We start from the raw sequence: 23,773 nt of genomic DNA on the forward strand, positions 1-23,773 counted from the left end.
ACTAAACAAAATACATACATGAAAGAAAAAAGGAAAAGGGGACACAATAAATAAAAAATACCATAAAAACAGCAAAGCGTGGGCAGGATCGTATTTTTAAAAGTTTGCTGTTTTCCGTATTGTCTATAACATGGCTATGTGATTTTTATAAAGAAAAAGTTAAGTGAGGATACGGCAAAGGGGCACACTTTAAAATTCAATCACAAAGTGATATATACTTATTTTATGTAGTCAATTTTTAAGCCAATGACTTCCAAAAAATCATCTGTTGGTGACAGAGGAAGTCACATTTCATGGAAATTGATTCTTATGATTCCAAAATTGCAAACCGTTAGAATCCGTTTTTGGTAGGTGTTTACACCAACTGAAATGTGTTTAAGCCGGGCCATAATAATTTATATTGAAAGCAGACTATATTATTTGTTGATAGTGCCTTCCTTTTCCCTCAATACTTCAGTTCTTGTTGAGTTTGAGAAGCCCTATTGCCCTGAACCAATGGAACATCTTAATAAAGACCTTACATCTTGAAGTACCACTGGATCCAGCAGTATGACTAACAGACTGAGCTGAGAATAAAGGGAATCATGGAGAAAGTAAACCAGCTGATCTGACCCAGACGTTTCACCCACACGAACACCACCACCAGGGCTGCACATGGCACAGCCACCATCTTCCAACCTCGAGACACCTATTGCAGGAGGAAGCAGCTAGATATCCTACTGGAGGCAAGGGACCAGTTGGGACATAGGAAGATGTATGGTGGGGATTTCCTGAGGGCCAGGATGTCCTCCCCAGCCCTGAAGGTAGGCGCTTCAGAATAGGTGACAGACTTCAACAACAGCACCCACCTTGTCAGCTTCATTTTGTTTAGGGAGGGCTGGGTCTCTATCTCTCCTGCTCATCCACCCCAGTGAAGGGGTGTCTGCTCTCTGGAGGGCAAGGAACCAAGACTATGACCGAATGATCTCCACAGGCCAGTTTGACAATGGCACCTCCTAGTCTTCGCTCTGTGTGGTCTGAACCTGAACTCGACTGCTCAACCATGTAAAGACCTGGACTACCAAGACCAAGAGGCCTTCTACTGCATGAAGCCTCCACATATTCCCTGTAGGTATGACTCACATGACCACCAGCGAGGGAAATATTTGCTATCTTAGAAAGGAAGAACCAAGTCTTTTCCACAGGTAACAGGCCTTCACATTCAATAGGCAATACAAAGAGGTAGGCTTAGGTTCAGACCAACCCTGCCTAGAAACTTTTCCTAATCAAGCTCCCTAACACCAAATAAATGTTGATTTGGTTATAATCCTATCAGAGTCGGTTCAGCTGGTGGTATACTCACAGGCCCCATACAGGTCATCTCTACACCTGTGGTTTTAAGGAGTATAACCAATGAAGCACTTTACATATCCCGATTGTTATCCATTGGTTTGTAATGCTTCTAGAGTTGGTAAGAGACCAACTTTTTAAGAGACCAGTATTTTCTGTAACATATTCTATAGGACAACAATCCTACAGAATATTAGATGCCATGTCAAAAAAAAGGGGGGGGGATGAATATCATTGGTCTACTTCACCCTGTACATTAAATAAATCACCAAATTCTATGCATTGTACCTCCCACAGAGTTACTGAACCCAGTCATCACTCCATTGCTGTTGCCTCTGTGGAGAAACTATCATTGTACCTCAATTAGATTATTCCACCCATCCCCAGAGCTGGTTTCCTTGTCCACAGTCTTGTTTCCTTCAATCTACTGTATCCAAACTAAGGTTTCTAAAATCTGGATGACTTTTACTTTTCCTTGCTTAAATTCCTGTATGTGACCCCATTGCTCTAAGGGTAAAACCCATACTCTGTAATGTTTACAAGGACTTGCCTAGCTCTAAACCTTGTTGTCTCACCCTTATGCTGCCTTGCTCTGTCAGACAAGCTAAATGTTTATTTCACAAATGGACCATGTGCTCCTTCAACTCTGTAATTATACAAGTCTTGGTTTAAATAGTACTCTTCCGCCTTTGGGTAAAGTGCTATTCCCATATTCTTTCAGTACATTCTGATTTTTTTTCCCAATCGTAACACTCATTATACTGTTAAATTTCACACATATTTTTATATCTTCTGCTAAATTTTAAGTTCTGTGAAGCAATAACCATAATTTTGTTGCCATTTATTCAATTTTTAAATAGTTAGGACTTTTATGTTCCAGACATAACTCTGGGTTGTGGGGAATAAGTTTAGGAATTCCCTGAGTTTGCACCAATGGTTTAACAAGGTTTAGGATGAAAGAATCCAAGATTAGGTAAACAGGGCACCCCAGTATAGAAGTATAGGAGTAGGAACCCACAGGATGAATGCATCCAAGATTAGGTAATAGACTGCTGGTGAAATTGCCTGAAGCAGAGGTAATTACCAAAAGAAAGGTGCCATGTTGACCCTGGGGTAGCATGCTCTGTCTTATCCCCTAGGCAAGTTGAGACAAACAGACTCACTCAGCACCTGATACTCACACCAGGATTTTGTTTTGTATTGACCCAAACCCCTAACACTGCATATCTTTGAAAGCCCCTTTCTTTCACACACATGAATTCATGATTACCGTTTCAATGTCTCTTTCTGCACACTCATCACGTTTGTAAGCCTTCTGATCCTAATAAAAACTGAGCAAGGACCCTTACTTGGGGCTCTTATCTCCTCCCAGACATTATTAGCCTCTCTCACATTTAATTTTGCATCCGCTTTCTTGCTGGACAAGAGAGAACTCCAGACTCATTCTGCAACACTGGGTATTTGGAATTCTATATTCTAGTGGAGTAAAAAGACGGCAAACAACAAGTTGTAACAAAGTCACTAGAATAAGGATTGTTAATGAAATGGTGAGTGCTATTTTAGAAGAGGCAGGTGAGACCTGTTTTGAATACCAACCTGAGAACAGGTGAGCTGAGCAACACCTTGAATGAAGTGAGGAAGTGAGCCAGATGAATTTGGGGGGAAATACCATTCCCGAGAGAGTATATGAACTGAGGTGAGAACATGCTGGAATGTTTCAGAAATGGTGAGGGGAACCACTGAGGCTCGAATGCAATGGATGATGGAGCAAGGAGGTCAGATGGGTAGGCAGAGCTTAGAGGCCATCTATATATGATAGGAAGCCATTAAGAGCCACCACTTTGTCTCCTAGCCCAGTGATGCCTAACATGTGGAATGTTCTCAACTGCTGAATGGAAAATAAGTGAAATACAATCAGGGAAAATAATTAAATAGGTTTATTTTCAGCTGGCTTATTCAGTAACTTTAGTATGTATCCATTCAAGTGGGGATGGAAGACAGAGTTTCAAAATTATTTGACCATGGAACAGTTATACCATTTTTAGAGACTTTGGTTCCATAGTTTGGTAATTGCTGCTATAGAAAGGCCTTGTTTTGTGATGTGGGTTCAAAAAAGCAAGTGGAATAATATAGTATCCTGAAAATTTAAGTTCAAATCCATTTCAAACATTATGACGACACCAGGGCAGGGGGCAGGGCACAACTGACCCTAGGTTTCTACAAAATGTCCCTTTCACGCTCTGTCACCTTCGCTTTTTTGTTTTCCTGATAAAGATATGGAACCATTCCTTTATCCTATGGCTCAGACAAAAGAGGCTGGGCTTTTCCAAAAAACTATTTTAACTAATACCTAAAGGAGGTATCCTCATGAAGATGTAGAGCCCTTTTCATTTTGAAGGCCATGTTTTAACTCTACAGGCTGAGTCTTGCTGTGCTGATTCCATTTTCCCTGTTGGCCACATACAGCTCCCTCTTGAGATGGTCTTCAACGCAGCCTGTGTTGGGGGAGCTCTCCCTACACACTTTCCTCCTTGTTCTCAGGAAATCCTAAATTCCTGGTCTAGCTAACGTACATGTATTTTTGGCTCAATCATGCTTCCAAAGTGGACTATATTTATGACAATTTGCCTGACCCTGTTTCACTTTCCAATACACACATTTACTTCTGGATTCCAAGCTTCATTAAAAAATGTCTTTTTTTCTCCTCTTGCACGGAAGATACGTTTCCTCACAGGTGAATAGTCAGTTTCACAGTTGATTCCATATCCAAGAACTCTTGCAGATTATTCTAATACAAAACTCTAAGCCCCATTCTTAAGCCCAAGTCAGGTGCTAGGACATCATTTCTTCCCACAAGTCCAAGGACTAAATTGGTTTCTTTCATTTGTAACGTAGTAAATACAGTTTCTCCCTCATGTTCTCTCATCCCTAGCTACCCAATCAGATGCTACCTCCTCAAATACTCACTTCTTCCAAGTTAAAAAAATATTTTTAATTTTAGTATTTTTTTTGATAATCATGGTGGGAAAATAAGCAAATGGTTGCCACCTGAGAAGATTTCATACAGGAAACACAGTTGTTGAGAAATCTTTCAGTTTCTGTCATGGTCTGTTACAGACTCCCTTCTGAAACATAATATGCATGTGTGTGTGAGTGTGTGTGAATGTGTGTGCACGCATATGTATATATACACGTGTGTGTATGTATATGTGTGTGTGTGTATATATACACAGATACATATATATACATACACATACCTGCACACTTAATACTAAGACAAGACACATTGACATGAACGTCATACTGTGTTTTTAATTCTACTTTTTTATATGTTTATATATGTTTATTTTTTTAAATTTTTTTTTTCAACGTTTATTTATTTTTGGGACAGAGAGAGACAGAGCATGAACGGGGGAGGGGCAGAGAGAGAGGGAGACACAGAATCGGAAACAGGCTCCAGGCTCTGAGCCATCAGCCCAGAGCCTGACGCGGGGCTCGAACTCACGGACCGCGAGATCGTGACCTGGCTGAAGTCGGACGCTTAACCGACTGCGCCACCCAGGCGCCCCTATATATGTTTATTTTTGAGAGAGCAAGAGAGAGCAAGTGCACACAAGCAGGGGAGGGGCAGAGAGACAAGGAGACAGAGAATCCCAAGTAGGCTCTGCACTGTCAGCACAGAGCCTGACATCGGGCTCGTACTCACTAACCGTGAGATCATGACCTGAGCCTAAGTTAGATGTCTAACCAACTGAGCCAACCAGGTGCCCCCCTTTAATCTTATTTTTAATGTCCCAAAGTTTGGCTTTGGTAATCCAATTCACAAGGTTGTCTCTTGACAACTTCAACTTTACCTTAAATAGATGTAGGAGAATAAATATTTCAAATTTCAGAAATCCAGGTTCTGCAACGAGACAAATTTTAACCTTGTGCCAAAGATAGGTCTGACGTGATCCTCAGTAAAAATAATCTGGAGTGACTATTATGCTTATTTAACATATGTGGAAATTTCAGCCCAAATATATTAAATAGCTTGGCCAAAGTAAGTTACACCTAGCAAGATGCAGTCAGAACCTGTATCCCAATCTACTTTATGCGAAAGTCAAGAGGCTATATATAACACTGTCTCCCATGACTCCACCACTCCCGACAGCTGTTACTGTCCAAATGCCCTGACTCCTCACTTCTGCAACCCTATGATGCCCGTGATGAGGGATTATTCTCATTTGACCCCAAAATTCAGACAATCTTTTTCAATTTTGGAAAATACTTCCTTTGTCCTTCCTCGAGGTCTCTGTGGACCTGGCCCCTGAAGTCCTTCATTTCCCAAGATGGATACTATGTTGATGGAATGAATTCAGTTGACCAGATATACTCACCAACTTAATTTGTAAAACCTATATACCTCGAGGTGAAGTTCACTGTGCTAGGCCACTAAAACATTATAATAAGACTGACCCAAATGCTACTCTCAAGGAGATGACAAAGTACAGAAAATAACCTCTGGGGATCTTGTGAAGGTCAAAAGTGCATGAATAGGAGGCTGGACAAATGGACTTTCATAGAAGGTTGTAAGCCAGTCAAGGACCTTGGTCCTTATCCTGTAGGTTGATGATGGAAAGTCATGGAAGTATTTTGTCTAGAGGAAAACAGGCAGCACAGAGGATGTTTTATTTGGGATAAACCAAAGGAGCAGAAATACACATATAACTTGTAGAATAGTTATCATGATCAAGTTGAATAACATATCCATCACCTCACATAGTTTGTATTTTTGTGTGTGTTTTATTTTTTATTTTTAAGTAATCTCTGCATTCAATGTGGGGCTTATAATCTTGAGACCAAGAGATGCATGCTCTACTGACTGAGCCAGCCAGGTGCTCGTGTGTGTGTTGTGTAAGGACACTTAAGATCTGCTTTCACAGCCAATTTTAAACCTACATTAACTATAGTTATCATGCTGTACGTTAGATCCCCAGACCTTAGTCATCTTATAACTGAAAGTTTATACCCCTTAACCAACATCTCCCCATTTCTCCCACCCCCAAACTCTGAAAACTACCATTCTACTGTTTCTATGAATTTGACTTGTTTAGATTTCATATACAAGTGAAATTTATCTTTCTGTATCTGACTTATTTTACTTAGCATGTCCTCCACGTTTATCCATGTTATTGCAAATGGCAAGCTATTTTTCTTTAAGTCTGAATGATATTGCATTGTATATTTAGACTACATCTGTATTCATTCATCCATCAATGGACACTTAGGTTCTTTCCATATCGTGGCTACTGTGAATTAATGAGGCTATGAACATGGGGTGTAGGTATCTCTTCAAGTGCCCCAGAACTATTGAATCAGAAGCCCTGGGGATACAGTTCAGTAATCGGAGTTATAATAAGCTCTCCAGATAATCCTGATGTACACTCAAGTTTGAGAAGTACTGCCATAGGACAATGTTGATGAAGGCCTGAATTACCACAGGTGGTAAAGATGCAAAGGCTGGCTTGCAGTAGAAAATCATTTAGAAGATAAAACCAAAGATATATGTTTTATGAATTCCACATCGCCCTCTTTCTGGATCTTTGGATCCCTTCCCTTACCAGGAGAATGATTTTCCAGAATCCTAACCCATTTACTTTCTCAGAATATCTTAGATATATCAAAGTAAAGGAAAATAAAGCATTTGTAGAGAGTTAAGAGTGGCTCAATCTCTCTCAGCTAGTGATTCATTTTTTACTTTAATACCTGGGCAGATATCTGGCTAATTTATTTTTCCATTTTTTTGAAGATCAAACATGGGGGTTGAAATGATAAAGAACTTTACCTACATTGAAGTCTTACCACATAATAGTAAGTCTATTGTGCTACTGCTTGCCGTGTTCACAATTTATCCATTTAAATGACTTACTTTGAGAAATTTCTTATACATTAACTATTTCAAACTTTCATTTCCTCGGACAAAGAGTATCAATCATCTTGGGTTTTACAGGGGGGACTTTATTATTCTTAGAAATTATTTTCATATCAATTTAAATCAATTTTAATACTAAGTCAGATCTAAATGTCTAACCAACTCTTAATTTCAGCTGCCTGCTCTCAAAATGTACATGTTATTTTTATTTAAACTTAAGATTTATTCTTAAAAATCCAATAATTAGGTACTGTGAAAATGTCACAGATAAGCTACAGAGTTAGATAATTTCTTTGGTGGTTTCTCATATCTGTTTCAGCCAAACCATCTTAATTAAAGTTCTATGAACTAGCAATTTCTGTGGATATTTTCATTTTATCACAGGAAATTCAGTGGTCAATATTCAGCCATCTCACTCATAAAAGCGATGGTTTTGCTATACCAGAATTTAAGTGAACTTCAGAAAAGCAAATGACTTCCGTTATAACAATCAATGCTGTATGCATTTGCACACTGCCCATTTTTCATATATTCAGTAAATGTTTATGGAGGGCCTACTGTAGGCAAAGTACTTTGCTAAACCTTGTGGAGAACATATAAATAAATCATGAACCCACTGAAAGCTCAGTCTATGGAAAAGACAGATCCCTTATCTCTGCCATGGCAACCATCATTCATACCAACTATTACACCAAAAAAAGTTGTTAGACTTGAAACAACTGGAGGCCTTTTAACACCTCTGTGGTTTCCCTATTTCCTGGACCATAATTTTTAATACAATTATGTGGTTCCTTAGATGATAATGCCAGATTGTTATTTTTAGAGCTATTTATAAATCTGATATAATTCAATATACATAAATTTAATTGTCTAAACATATACCACAAGTCCCAACAATGTAGGGAGATGACAAAGAAGGTATATTGTTTAAGCGGCAAAATATATAAATGACCTCCATCTTGAAAGAGAGAAGACAGTGGATTAGGAAAATCCTGAGCTCACCTCATCCCATGGACACTATGAGGCAACAACTATACATATTGCAACTAACTCCAAAAACAATCTGAAGTCCGGCAGAACATATCTTCCATAGCTAGTTGTAGAGAGAAGGCCACATCAAAAAGGGTAGGAGGGATACAGCTGGAAACCAAACCCCTGGTATAGTATAACTGACCACAAATGGGAGGGACATAACATGTATGGAGGAACAAGAGAATCAGACTCCATGGCAGACATCCCCGGTCCCGGGGACCTGCATGGAGAAGACCAGTCCCCATAGTATCTGGTTTTGAAAATCAGCAGGATTAACTCCAGGAGAGCCAGTGGGCAAAAGGAAACTGAGTCCCATCCCTTCAAGAGCTAGCCACTAAATAACTCAGCCTGAGACATAGTACAGGAGCAGCAATTTGAAAAGTGTATGGAGTATATGTGAAGGAGATTTATTGACTAATTTTAGGATGCGTTCTGGGGAAGGGCAAGTGTCTGCAGGAGCTTTCTACAAGAATGAAAGTGCTTGTGGGTGCCATTTTTCTTACCATCCCAAGCCTAGATAGCCAAATGCTTTCTGGACCCAGTTCTTTTTTTTATTCAAAAAAATTTTTTTTAATGTTTTTTTTTTTTTTTTTGAGAGAGAGAGAGAGAGAGTGCACAAGCAGGGGAGGGGCAGACAGAGAGGAAGACACAGAATCCTGTAGCAGGCTCCAGGCTCTGAGCTGTCAGCAAAGAGCCCGGTGTGGGGCTCAAACTCACAACCTGAGATCACAACCTGAGCCGAAGTCAGATGTTTAACCAACTGAGCCATCCAGGCGCCCCTCTGGAGCCAGTTTTAATACTCTCCATTCACCTTGCTGGCACTGCATGCCCCACCCCAGCATTTCCCTGTAGACCTGCCTCACCCAACCCACTTGCCCCAGCAGGTACCCCTCTAAAGCACCCTGTCACATCTATTGGGCAGGCCATTCTGCCCTGTGGAGGTGGCAAACTAACCCCACACACCAGCACCCTCCAGTGCTTGCAGCTGGGCCTCTCACCCGGCTTTGCAGGGAGCAAGCCCTGCCCTTTGATGTACCCACAGATGTCACAGGGGCTAATGGTGAACAGATAGTCTGAGGTCCGGTCCTACCCACCAGTGGGTCTGGGCTGAGCCTCTTACCAGCACAAGGAGCAAACTTGGCTGCCCAGGGCTCCTACAACCAGCAAAGAGGGTAATTACAGCAAGTAGGGCTGAGCACCAGCTTAACCCACCCAGCATCCTTACAGCAATTGTGGGTCAGCCATAACAAGATGGCATATGTAGCCTACATAGGGGAGACCCATGGAGGGCCTAGCTGTGGTGACCAAAGGGGATTATGCTACAGAGCACCACAGGAATCCTTCTACACAAGGCCACTACTTTTAAGACCAGTAGACATACCTGACCTACCAAATATATAGAAACAAATACAAAGATAAACAAAATGAAGAAACAGAGGACTATGATCCAAATGAAGAAAAAAAACCCACAGAAAAACAGGTAAATGAAACAAAGATAAGCAATATGGCTGTTAAAGAGTTCAAATTAATGGTCATAAAAATACTCACTTTTCTTGACATTAGAGTTGATAAACTCAGTAAAAACTTCAACAAAGAGATAGAAAATATAAAAAATAACCTGTCAGAGCTGAAGAATACGTAACTGAAATTAAAAATACACTAGAGGGAATCAATAGAAAATTAGAGGATGCAGAAGAATGGATAATTGATATTGAAGAAAGGGTCGTGGAAGGCAACCATGCTGAAAAAAAAAGAATAATAAATGAGAATACATTAAGGGACCCTGTGACATCATTAAGCATAATAACATTCACAGTACGGAGATCTCTGGAGGAGCAAGAGAGAGTGAGCAAAAGGGAAGGGGGAAGATCACTTAAAGAAATAGCTGAAAACTTCCCTAATCTGGGAGGAAGGGAACAGATATCCAGGTTCTGGACAGATGAGCCCAAATTAGATGAACCCATGGAGGTCCATACCAATTTAAACACATAACAATTTTAAAAGCAAGAATCCTGGGTGGCTGAGTCAGTTAACCATCTACCTTCAGCTCAGGTCATGATCTCATGGTTTATGAGTTCAATCCCCACATAGGACTCTCTGCTGTCAGTGCAGAGCCTGCTTCAGATCCTCTGTCCCCCTCTCTTTCTGCTCCTGCCCCACTCATGCTCGTGCCCTCTGTCAAAAATAAATTAAGAAAAAAAAGCAAAAAACAAAGATAGAGAATATTAAAAGCAGCAAGAGCAAAGATACTAGTTATAGGCCAGAGAAACTCTATAAGGCTATGAAGTGATTTTTGAATGGAAAGTTTGCAGGCCAGAAAGGAGTTGCATGGTATCTTCAAAGTGCTGAAAGCAAAAAACCTGCAACAAACAATAGCCTACAAGATCATCTATCAGTATTGAAGGAGATCTAAAGAAATTTCTAGACAAATAAAAGTTAAAGGAGTTCATCATCACTAATTTTGCCTTTCAAGAAATGTTAAGGGGAAATTTTTAAATGGAAAGCAAAGACCTTAACTAGAAGAAAATTATGAAAAAAAATTTCACTGGTTAAAGCAAACATAGTAAATGTAGTACAATAATCACTTATAAAGCCAGTACAGAAGTTAAAACATAAAAATAATAAAATCAATTATGTCTACAAAAATTACTCAAAAGACATACAAAGTAAAAACATGTAAAGCGACCTATATATAAAACAAGGAGGGAGCAATAAAAATGTAGTTCTTTTAGAATATATTCGAAAAATTTTAATGTTTATTTATTTATTTTGAGAGAGAGAGAGAGAGAGAGAGGGAACAAGCAGAGGAGGGACAGAGAGAGAATCCTGAGTGGGCTCTGTACTGTCGGTACAGAGCTTGACATGGAGCTTGAACCCACGAACCATGAAATCATGACCCGAGCTGAAATCAAAAGTCAGATGCTCAACCAACTGAACCACCCAGGTGCCCCAGAATGTGTTTAAATTTAAGGGGTCATCAACTTAATGTAGATTTATATATATATATATATATATATATATATATATATATATATATATATATATATATAAGATGTTACATATGAATCCGATGGTAACTATAAATCAAAACTTATTAATAGATACAAAAAATTAATGAGAAAGTAATCCAAGCATAACACTAAAGAAAGCCATCAAAACAGAATAGACAAGGGAAGAAGAAATCAACAGAACTACAAAAACAACAAAAACCATAACAAAATGGCAATATATATACTTATCAATAGTTATTGTCAATATAAGTGGTCTAAATGCTCTCATCAAAAGACATAGTGTGTCTGAGTGATTAAACTAACAAACTTGACCCATCTATATGCTGCCTACTTGAGATTCCCTTTTGATTTAAAGACATATAGGGGCGCCTGGGTGGCGCAGTCGGTTAAGCGTCCGACTTCAGCCAGGTCACGATCTCGCGGTCCGTGAGTTCGAGCCCCGCATCGGGCTCTGGGCTGATGGCTCAGAGCCTGGAGCCTGTTTCCGATTCTGTGTCTCCCTCTCTCTCTCTCTGCCCCTCCCCCGTTCATGCTCTGTCTCTCTCTGTCCCAAAAATAAATAAACGTTGAAAAAAAATTTAAAGACATATATAGCTTGAAAGTGTAAGGGCTGGACAAAGATATTCCATGCAAATAGAAGCAAAAAAAAAAAAAAAAAAAAAAAAAAAAGAAAAGAAAAAAAAAAGCTGTGATAACAATACTTATATCAGACAAAATAGACTTTAAAATGGAAACTGTAACCAGAGATAAAGCAGGGCATTACATAATGATAATACGATTATTCTAACAGGAGAATTATAAAAACTAGAAATGTCTAGCACCCATGTAGGAGCACCTAAATGCATAAAGCAATTATTAACAGACAGATGGAGAAATTGACATTGACACAATACTACTATGGGACTTTATACTTCTATCAATGGATAGATCATTCAGACAGAAAAATCAATGAAGAAACAGGGACTTTGAATGACACATTATACCAGATAGACTTAAAAGATACATAGAGGACCTTTTATCCCAAAACAGAATACATATTCCTTTCAAGTGCACGTGGAATATTCTATAGCACATATCACATATTAGGCCATAGAACAAGTCTCAATAAATTTAGGATTGAAATCATATTGAGCATTTTTTTCTGATGAAAATGGTATGAAATGAGAAATTAATTACAAGAAAAAAACTGGCAAAAACACAAACACACAGAAGCTAAACGACACACTACTAAACAACCAATAGGTTAATGAAGACATCAAAGTGGAAATAAAATACCTGCAGACAAATGAAAATAGAAACAATGGTCCAAAATCTTTGGGACACAACCAAATCAGTTCAATGAGGAAAATTTACAGCAATACAGGTTTACTGCATAAAACAAAAATCTTAAAAAGGAGGTGGGTGGGAGAAGAGCTAGATGGGTGATGGATATTAGGGAGAGCACTTGTTGTGAGGAGCACTGGGTATTGTATGTGAGTGATAAACCACTGCATTCTATTCCAGAACCAGTACTGCACTTTATGTTAACTAAAGTTTAAAAATAAAATAATCCAATCTCATACCTCAAGGAACTAAAGAAAGGAAGAATATCCAACATCTGTAGAAGAAAGGAAATAATAAAGATCAGAGTATAAGTTGAAACTGAAAAAAAAAAACAACCCAAAAACCAAAAAACAAAGAAAAAACAAACAAACAAAAAAACCCAAAACACCCCCCCCCCTAAAAAACAATAGATAAAAACACTGAAACTAAGAGCTGATTCTTTGAAAGGATAAATAAAAATGATAAACCTTTAGCCAGATTCATCAAGAACAAAAGAGAGAGGACTCAAACAAATAGAATAAAAAATTAAAAGGGAGAAATAACAACCAATATCACCAATACAGAAAGGATTATAAGAGTACTATTAAAAATTACATGTGAACAGGGGCACCTGGGTGGCTCAGTTAACTAAGCTTCTGACTCTTGATTTCAGCTCAGGTCATGATCTCACAGTTGGTGAAATCAACTCCCTTTGGGCTCTGTGCTGACAGCATGGGGCCTGTTTGGGATTCTCTCTCTCTCCTCCTCTCTCTGCTCCTCCCCTGCTCGTCCTGTCTCTCTCCCTCCTTCCCTCCTTCTCTCTCTGAAAATAAATCAACTTTAAAAATGTTGTGTATAAACAAATTAGACAACCTAGAAAAAAAATGGATAAATTCCTTGAAATTGGGTGAATTGGTAATCAAAACTCTTAAGCAATAAAAGTCCAATACCAAATGGTTTCACAGATGAGTTCTACCAAACATTTAAAGAAGAGTTAATACCTAGTCTCCTCAAAGTAGTCCAAAAAGAAGAAGAGGAAGGAAAATTTCCAGACTCATTCTACCTGTCTGGCATTCCCATGCTAGCAAAACCAGATAAAGACACCTAAGGGGGAAAAAAAAGTAAAGTTCAATATCCCTGATCAATATATATGCAAAATTCTTAATACTGGCAAACCAAATTCAATGATACATTTTTTTAAATATTTATTTTTTAAAATTTACATCCTAATTAGTTACCACATAGTGAAACAATGATTTCAGGAGTAGATTCCTTAATGTCTCTTACCCATTTAGCCCATCCTCCCTCCCACAACCCCTCCAGTAACCCTCAATTTGTTCTCCATATTTATGAGTCTCCTCTGTTTTGTCCCCCTTCCTGTTTTTGTTGTTTCCATTCCCTTATGTTCATCTGTTTTGTCTCTTAAAGTCCTCAGATGAGTGAGGTCATATGATTTTTGTCTTTCTCTAACTAATTTCACTTAGCATAATACCTTACAGTTCTATCCATGTAGTTGCAAATGGCAAGATTTCATTCTGATTGCCGAGTAATACTCCATTGTGTATGTGTATGTATATATATGTATATGTATATATATATATGTATGTATATGTGTATATATATGTATGTATGTGTGTATATATATGTATATATGTATATACACACATACATACATATATATATACACCACATCTTCTTTATCCATTCATCCATCGATGGACATTTGGGCTCTTTCCATACTTTGGCTCTTGTTGATAGTGCTGTTATAAACATGGGGGTGCATGTGTCCTTTTGAAACAGCACACCTGTATCCCATGGATAAATGTCTAGCAGTGCAATTGCTGGACTGTAGGGTAGTTCTATGTTTAGTTTTTTGAGGAACCTCCATACTGTTTTCCAGAAGGGCTGCACCAGCTTGCATTCCATCAATGCAAAAGAGATCCTCTTTCTCCACATCCTCACCAACATCTGTTCTTGCCTGAGTTTAATGTTAGTCATTCTGACAGGTGTAACATGGTATCTCATTGTGGTTTTGATTTGTATTTCCCTGATGATGACTGATGTGGAGCATGTTTTCATGTGTCGGTTGGCCATCTGGATGTCTTCTTTGGAGAAGTGTCTATTCGTGTCTTTTGTCCATTTCTTCATTGGATGATTTGTTTTTTGGGTGTTGAGTTTGATAAGTTCTTTATAGATTTTGGATACCAACCCTTTATCTAATATGTCGTTTGCAAATATCTTCTCCCATTCTGTCGGTTGCCTTTTAGTTTTGCTGATTGTTTCCTTCGTTGTGCAGAAGCTTTTTATTTTGACGAGGTTCCAGTAGTTCATTTTTGCTTTTGTTTCCCTTGCCTCCAGAGATGCAATGACACATTTTTTTAAATCACTCTTTTGTGTGTAGCTGTCTGGTTTTCCCAATGCCATTTATCAAAGAGACTGTCTTTTCCCCATTGTATAATCTTGCTTCCTGTCATAAATTAACTGACAATACAAGTTTGGGTTTATTTCTGTGATCTCTCTCCTGTGATACCAATCCACATATCTATTTTGTGCCAGTAGCATACAGTTTTGAATACTATAGCTTTCTAGTATATTTTTACATCTGAGATTGTGATACCTGAAGTTTTGGTCTCCTTTCTCAAGATTGCTTTGGCTATTCAGCATCTTCTATGCTCCAAACCAATTTTAGAATTATTTGTTCTAGTTCTGTGAAAAGTCCTATTGTAACTCTGATAAGGATTACATTAAATCTGTAAATTATTTGTGGTAATATGGACATGTGAACAGTATTCATTGTTCCGATCATGAGCATGGAATACTTTTCCACTTACTTGTGTCCTCTTCAATTCTTTAATCAATGTTTTACAGGTTTCAGAGTACTGGTCTTTCACTTCCTTGGTTAAGTTTATTTCTAGGTATTTTATTTTATGTTGCAATTTTAAATGGGATTGTTTTCTTGATTTCTTTCAGCTATGTTATTAAATTGGACCACTTTCTATACCACACACAAAAATGAACTAAAATGGATTAACAACATAATTTTGAGACCTAAAACCATAGAACTCCTGCAAGAAAACAGGCAGTGATCGCTTTGACATCAGCCTCAGCAACAGTTTTCTAAACAAATCAACTATTGAGAGTACACGAAGTAAAAAGCTTTTGCACAGGAAAGAAAAACAACAAAATGAAAAGACAACCTACTTAATGGGAGAAGGTATTTACAAATGATAGATCTTATTAGAGATTAATATCCAGAATATATAAGGAACTTGTACAACACCAAAACAAATAATCTGATTAAAAAATGGGCAGAGGACCTGAATAGACATTTTTCCAAATAGATATACAGATGGCCAACAGACACATGGAAAGATGCCCAAAATCATGGATTATCAGGCAAACGAAAATCAACACAATATCACCTTATACCTGTCAGAATGGCTCAAATAAAAAAAGACAAGAAATAGTAAGTGTTGATGATGATGTAGATAAAAAGAGAAACCCTTCTGTACTGTTGGTGGGAATGTAAATAGATGTTTATTGTGGAAAATAGTTTAGATGTTCCTCAAAAAATTAAAAATAGGATATGATTCAGTAATCCACTACTGGGTGTTTACCCCCAAACAATAAAAAACACTAATTTGAAAAGATATATGTACCTGTATGTTTTTTGCAGCATTATTTACAATAGCCAAGTTATGGAGGCAACCCAAGCATCCATTGATAAATGAATGGAAAAAGATGTTGTGGTATATAAATACAATGGGATACTAGTCAGGCATGAAAAAAGAATGTGATCTTGCTATTTGTAACATGGATAGACCTAGAGCATTACACTACGAAATAAGTCAGACACAAAGACAAGCATCATGTGATCCATCTTATATGTGTAATCCAAGAAACAAAGTAAATGAAGAAATAAAGCATAAACAGACCCAGAGAGAACAAACTGATGGTTTCTGGAGGTGAGGGGATGGCCACAAAGGGTGAGGGGAATGGGAGGTACAGGCTTCCAGTTAAGGAATAAATAAATCTCGGGATTAAAGGCACAGCACAGGGAATATAGTCAATGGTATTTTAATTGTGTTATGGTGAATGATGGTGGCTATACTTGTGGTAAACATAGCTGAACACACAGAGTTGTTGAATCACTCTGTTGTTATGCATGTGAACCTCATGTAACATTGTGTCAACTATACTTCATTAAAAAAAAAAAGGATTATTTGCTATAATCAAGTGGGATTCATTCCAGGGATGCAAGAATTTCTAAATATTTGCAAATCAATATTATGTATCTCACATTCAGAAGAGGAAGGATTAAAACCATGTGATCATCTGAATAGGAAAAAACACTTGACAAAATTCAACATATATTTATAATAAAAATTCTCAACGTGGGTTTAGAGGGTAACTACCTCAACATAATGTGGCTATATGGGACAAACCCACAGCTGACATCATACTCAGCAGTGAAGCTTAGCTTTTCCTCTAAGATCAGGAATAAGACAAAGATGTCCACTCTCAACACATTTAGTTAACATAGTACTGGAAGTCCTAGACAATGTAATCACACATGAAAAAGAATTAAAAGACATCCAAAATGGTAACAAAGAAGTAAAACTCTCACTATTTGCAGATGTGATTCAGTTTATAGTAAACCCTATAGACTCGAAGAAACTACTAGAAATAATAAATGAATTTAGTAAAGTTGCAGGATATAAAATTTACAGAAATTGGTTGCATTTCTATACACTAAAAATGATGTGTCGGAGAAATTAAGAAAACAATTCCATTTACAATTTTACCAAAAAGAATACCTAGGAATAAACTTAACCAAGGAGATGAAATAAGTAGACTCAGAAAAATAATATTAGATATTGATGAAAGAAACTGAAGATTTCACAAATATATAAAAAGATATTCCATACTTAGGGATTCAAAGAGTATGATTATAATGTCCTTATTACCCCCAATCTACAGATTCAATGCAATCCCTATCAAAATAGTGAGTGAGTGACTATAAGTGAGTGAGTGAGTGAGTTTGTTTTACAGAACTAGAATAATCCTGAAGTTTGTATGGAGCGCAAAAGACCCTGAAGAGCCAAAGCAATCTTGGGAAAAGACCAAAGGTGCAGGTATCACAATCCTAGATTTCAAGATGTACTAAAAAGCTATAGGAATTAAAACAGTATGCTACTGGCAGAAAAAAAGACACATCAATAGAACATGATAAAGAGCCCAGAAATACACCCATACTTACATAATTAATCTATGACAAAGGAGGTAAGAATACATAATAGGGAAAAGGCAGTATCTGCAATAAATGGTACAGGGAAAACTGGACAGCTACATAAAAAATGATACAAGGGGACCACTTTCTCACAATCATTCACAAAAATAAACTCAAATTGGACTAGAGACCTAAATGTGAGACCTGCAACTATAAAACTCCTAGAAGAAAACAGGCAGTAATCTCTGACACCAACCTTAACATTTGTAGATAGTTCTCCTCAGGGAAGGTAAACAAAAGCAAAAATAATGTATTTGGACTACACCAAAAATAAATCAATCAACGTGAATACATCACATTAATAAGACAAAGGATAAGAACCATATGATCCTCTCAATAGGTACAGAAAAAGCATTTGACAAGATAGAGTAGCCTTTCTTCATAAAAACCCTCAAGAAATTAAGGATAGAAGGAACATACCTCAAAATTGTAAAGTCCATATATGAAAGACAGTTAATACCATCCTCAATGGGGAAAAAATGAGAGCTTTCCCCCTAAGTCAGGAAGACAACAGGGAGGTCCACTCTCACCAGCTGTTGAACATAGTCCTGGAAGTCCTAGCCTCAGCAATCGGACAACGATGAAACAGAAGGCATCCAAATCAGCAAACGAGATCAGTTTTTCACTCATTGCACAAAACATGATACTTTATGTGGAAAACCCAAAAGACTCCACCAAAAATCAGGAAAGTTGCAGGATATAAAATCAACATACAGAAATCAGTTGCATTTCTATACACCAATAATGAAGCAGCACAAAGAGAAATCAAGGAATCAATCCCATTTATAATTGCACCAAAAACCCTATGATACTTAGGAATAAGCCTAGCTAAAAAGGTGAGACATCTGTATGTTGAAAACTGTATAAAGCTTATTCAAGAAATGTAAAAAGATGCAAAGAATTAGAGAAACATTCCATGCTCATGGATTGGAAGAATACCATCAAAGTGTTGATACTACCCAAAGCAATCTACACATTCAGTGCAACCCCTGTCAAATAACACCAGTATTCTTCACAGAGCTAGAATAAAAATTCTAAAATTAGTATGCAACCAGAAAAGACCCCAAGTAGCCAAAATGATGTTGAAAAAGAAAACCAAAGCTGGAGGCACCAGAATCCCAGACTTCAAGGTATATTACAGAGCTGTCATCATCAAGACAATATGGTACTGGCACAAAAACAGAAAGTCAGATCAATGGAATAGAATAGAAAACCCAGAAATGGACCCACAAACGTGTGGCCAAGTAATCTTTGACAAAGCAGGAAAGAATATCCTTTGGAAAAAAGACAGTCTCTTCAGCAAGTGGTGCTGGGAAAACTGGACAGTGATATGCAGAAAAATGAACCTGGACCACTTTATTTCACCATACACAAAAATAAACTCAAAATGGATGAAACACCTAAACATAAGACAGGAAGCCATCAAAATCCTAGGGGAGAAAGCAGGCAGCAACCTCTTTGATCTCAGCTACGGCAACTTCTTACTAGACAGATCTCTGGATGCAAGGAAAACAAAAGCAAAAATGAACTACTGTGACCTCATCAAGATAAAAAGCTTCTGCCTGGTGAAGGAAACAATCAGCAAAACTCAAGGCAACCAATGGAAAGGGATAAGATATTTGAAAATGACATATTGGATAAAGGGTTAGTATCCAAAATCTATAAATAACTTATCAAACTCAACACCCAAAAAAACAAATAATCCAGACAAGAAATCGGCAGAAGAAACAAACACTTTTCCAAAGAAGACATCCAAATGGCTAACACACATTTAAAAAATGCTCAAAATCACTCATCATCAAGGAACTACAAACCAAAACCATAATGAGATATCACCTCACACTTGCCAGAATGGCTAGAATGAACAACTCAGAAAACAACAGATGTTTGCGAGGATGTGGAGAAAGGGGAACACATTTACCTTGTTAGTGGGAATGCAAACTGGTGCAGCCACTCTGCTAGACAGTGTGGAGTTTCCTCAAAAAATTATAAATAGAACTATGCTACAACCCAGCTATTGCACTACTAGGTATTTATCCAAAGGATATAAAAACACTGATTCAAAACAATTGCACCCCAATGTTTATAATAGTGCTATCAACAAGAGCCAAATTATGGAAAGAGCCCAAATATCCATCAGCTGATAAATGGATAAAGATAGGGGCACTTGGGTGGCTCACAGTTAAGTGTTAGACTTCGGCTCAGGTCATGATCTTGCAGACCGTGAGTTTGAGCCCCGCACTGGGCTCTGTGCTGACAACTCAGAGCCTGGAGCCTGCCTCAGATTTGGTGTCTCCCTCTCAGCCCCCCACCCACTTGCACTCTGTCTCTCTCACTCTCTTTCACAAATAAACATTTATAATTTTTTTTTAAAAGAGGTGGTATGTGCACGCGCACACACACACACAACGGGATACTACTCAATGATCAACAAAAATGAAATCTTGCCATTTCCAACAACATGGACGGAACTAGAATGTGTTATGCTAAGCAAAGTAAGTCTGAGAAAGACAAATATATGATTACACTCACATGTGGAACTTAAGCAACAAAACATGTTCATCTGAACATAGGAAGGAAAATAAGATAGAAACAGAAGGGGAGGGAAACCAGAAGAATTTCTTAAATACAGAGAACTGAGCATTGCTGGAGGGCAAGTGGATGGAGGGATGGGCTAAATCAGTGAGGAGCATTAAGGAGGGCACTTACTGGGATGAGCACTGGGTGTTATATGTGTAAGTGATGAATCACTTGGGTTTGACTCCTGAAACCAATACTACGCTGGATGTTAACTAACTTGAATTTAAATAAATTAAACAAAACCCAACAAAAAAGCTTCACACACTGTAGGAAACTGTCAACAAAATTAAAAAGCAACCTACTGAATTACAGTGTGTATTGCAAATGATTTATCTGATAAGGGGTTAAGATCTAAAATATATTACTATCTTTTACAACTCAACACCAAAACAAACAACCCCATTAAAAAAAATGAGCAGAGGACCGGAATAGACATTTTTTTTAAGAAGACAGATAGCAGACACATGAAAATATCCTCCATATCACGAATCCTCAGGGAAATGCAAATCAAAACCACAAGGAGATGTTACCTTACACCTGTCAAAATGGCTAGAATCAGAAAGACAAGAAATAACAAACTTTGATGAGGCTGTAGATGAAAGGGAACACTTGTACACTGTTTGTGGGAATGTAAATTGGTGCAGCCACTGTGGAAAAGAAGTATGTAGGTTCATCAAAAAATTAAAAATAGAAATACTATGCAATCCAGTAATTACTGATTATTTATGCAGAGAAACCAAAAACACAAACTGAAAAAGATATATGCACTGCTGTGTTTATTGCAGTATTTATAATAGCCAAGATAGGAAAGCAACCTAGGTGTCCATCAATAGATGAATGGCAACAGAGATGCAGTATATATAAACACAATGGAGCATACTAGGCCTTATAAAGAGTGGGATCTTGCCATTTGCAACAAAATGGATGGACCTAGAGGGTATTGTGTTATATGAGTTAAGTCAGAAAGACAAAGACCATAGGATTTCTCCTTTGTGTGGAATCTAAAAATAAAAAATAAAAATAAAAAACCCAGAAAACCAGGAACAGACTCTGAGAACAAAGTGTTTGCTGCCAGAGGTATACAGAGCTCGGGAGATGGATCAAATAGGTGAAGGGTATTCAGAGGTACAAACTTCCAGTTATAAAGTAAGTAAGTCATGGGGATGAAAAGTACATCACAGGCAATATAATCAATAATACTGTAACAATGTTGTATGGTGACAGATGACGACTATAGTTATTGTAGTGAGAACTAAGTAATAAACAGAATTGTGGAATCACTATGTTGTACACTTGAAACTAATATAACATTTTTTATCAACTATACTTCAATGATATTTGTTTAAAAGGCCCGAGTCTTACCTGGGTCAAACCATGATGTGAGTCAATGAATACAGCTGAGGCTACTTTTATAGTGAAGTATTCAGAATAAGGAGGTATCAGCCCTCCCTTTTTCTACATTTATCAGACCTCACTGATAAGATGTTCAGCCTGGGCCCAACACTGAAATTTTAACCCAAGAACCGGATTCTGGTGCACACAAAATAAACAATGTGTGTGACATCATTTCATAAACACATTCAAGGTTTCTCCATGGAGAAGAGTTTGAGGGGAAATTTCACAAGTTACCAAGGTCAATGTTATTGGTACAATGTTTAGCTGAGTTACTGAGGCCTGCTATTTCATGGCCACTTATTTCCTCCTCATTTGGCTAGCTGTTGAGTAACTTGGGGGACTAGGTAAAGCCTGAGGAAAACATTGCAAATGCACAAGAAAAATTATCTCTACTCCAGGACAAACCATTCATTAGTGAGATTCAAAAGTGAGACTTTTAATTCATCCTTTAACATGATCTTGTTAAAAAAATTATTTGTTGAAGAGAGGAAAGAATGAATAGAGAAGGGTGGAGAGAAAAGAGAAAAAGAAGGGAGAAAATGAGGAATTTGTTTCAAAAATAATTTGTGGTAATAAAAATTGTTTACTGCACATATTTTTATTGCCAGAGAGTGAGAACATAGGAAAAAGTCAGACTGAAACGAAGACTCCTTTCCCCAGTGGTCATACTGTGAAAATAAGGTGGATTACAGCATTTTGTAAATAGAGCAAGTCAAACACAAATTAAAAATGACTGCTTGAAGAGAAAACTTACTTTCCTCATTGAAGATTCAACACTGCATCAATGGGTTTACTACTTACAAAAAAAGGTGAAAAGTATGTATTTTTATTTTGAAATTACAGTTGATTTATGAGTTTCTTATAAAATAATGTTTGTTTTTTTAATTTGCCAAACATTTGGATTTGGGTTTTTAACTACAAGTCAAATTTTATTTTTTCATTCATAAATACTAACATTTTTCTTCCTCTTTCTACACCCATTTTGTTAAGATTTTAATGCATCTGGTAAAGTTCTTTTCTTCCCCTTAGCAGTAATGCTATTATCGTTAGAAATTATCTTGGTTAGAATTTTACAAATGTGTACATTTAAAAATTATATAATTAATTTCATTTAGTTACAAAGAATTATTGATTTGTTTTCCATCAGCCTTAAAATATTTTTATCATCATGGAACTGGGGTCTTTAAAACATGTATACTTCTGGATGCCACAAGACATATTTTGATTCAGTGGAAAAAGCATGGTCCTCCGTGTATTACCAAACATCTGTTTGGTAATGAAAACTATATCCCAAGGAAAATTGATCGAGCAGCCAGAGACAATGACACAGCCATTGTCATTACCCCTGGCCAGCACCGCAGACCTTCTCCTGTCAAAATTTTCATTCACAGGGCCATTAATGTTCAAAAGGCCATTGAATGTCCACTCTCACAAAGCCCAGAGACCAAGTTGATCTTAAAACTGAAAATACCAGAGATGATTAGTGATTTCCATGGTTGTATTAAAAATCGTATTGTGAAGGATATTTTTGTGGATTTCGATGTGGGTATTATTGATGTTTGGGAGAGGACTACTGCATACGTTGCTAATAATGCTCATCCACCTGATTATGTGACTGGAAATCTTATTAACATTTTCTTTTTTTTTTTAATTTTACAAAAGTGTTTATTTTTGAGAGAGACAGAGACAGAGTGTGAGTGGGGCAGGGACAGAGAGAAAGGGAAACAGAATCTGGAGCAGGCTCCAGGCTCTGAGCAAGCTCTCAGCACAGAGCCTGACGTGGGGCTTGAACTCACAAACTGTGAGATCATGACCTGAGCCAAAGTTGGACACTCAACCAACTGAGCCACCCAGGCACCCTGAAATCATATTAACATGTCCTTATACTCTATTTGCTAGAGGAAAAATACAGAAAAACAG

The 23,773-nt window shown here is 37.6% G+C and overlaps 1 protein-coding gene across 1 annotated transcript in view; it reads left to right on the forward strand.

Annotated features, from left to right (window-relative positions):
* NXPE2 (neurexophilin and PC-esterase domain family member 2) overlaps positions 1-23,485 on the forward strand; it is a gene marked incomplete at its 3' end in the record, with an annotated part of 77,889 nt that extends 54,404 nt beyond the window's left edge. Inside the window, 9 exon segments of the mRNA XM_045482879.1 lie at positions 456-549; positions 551-880; positions 882-994; positions 997-1,108; positions 1,110-1,184; positions 7,121-7,182; positions 22,462-22,555; positions 22,557-22,669; positions 23,001-23,485. Coding sequence (XP_045338835.1) covers positions 456-549; positions 551-880; positions 882-994; positions 997-1,108; positions 1,110-1,184; positions 7,121-7,182; positions 22,462-22,555; positions 22,557-22,669; positions 23,001-23,485 — 1,478 coding nt within the window.
* Positions 23,486-23,773: the final 288 nt, after the last annotated feature.

The sequence above is a fragment of the Leopardus geoffroyi genome, chromosome D1 (assembly GCF_018350155.1).
Source record: "Leopardus geoffroyi isolate Oge1 chromosome D1, O.geoffroyi_Oge1_pat1.0, whole genome shotgun sequence".
Taxonomy (NCBI): Eukaryota; Metazoa; Chordata; class Mammalia; order Carnivora; family Felidae; genus Leopardus; species Leopardus geoffroyi.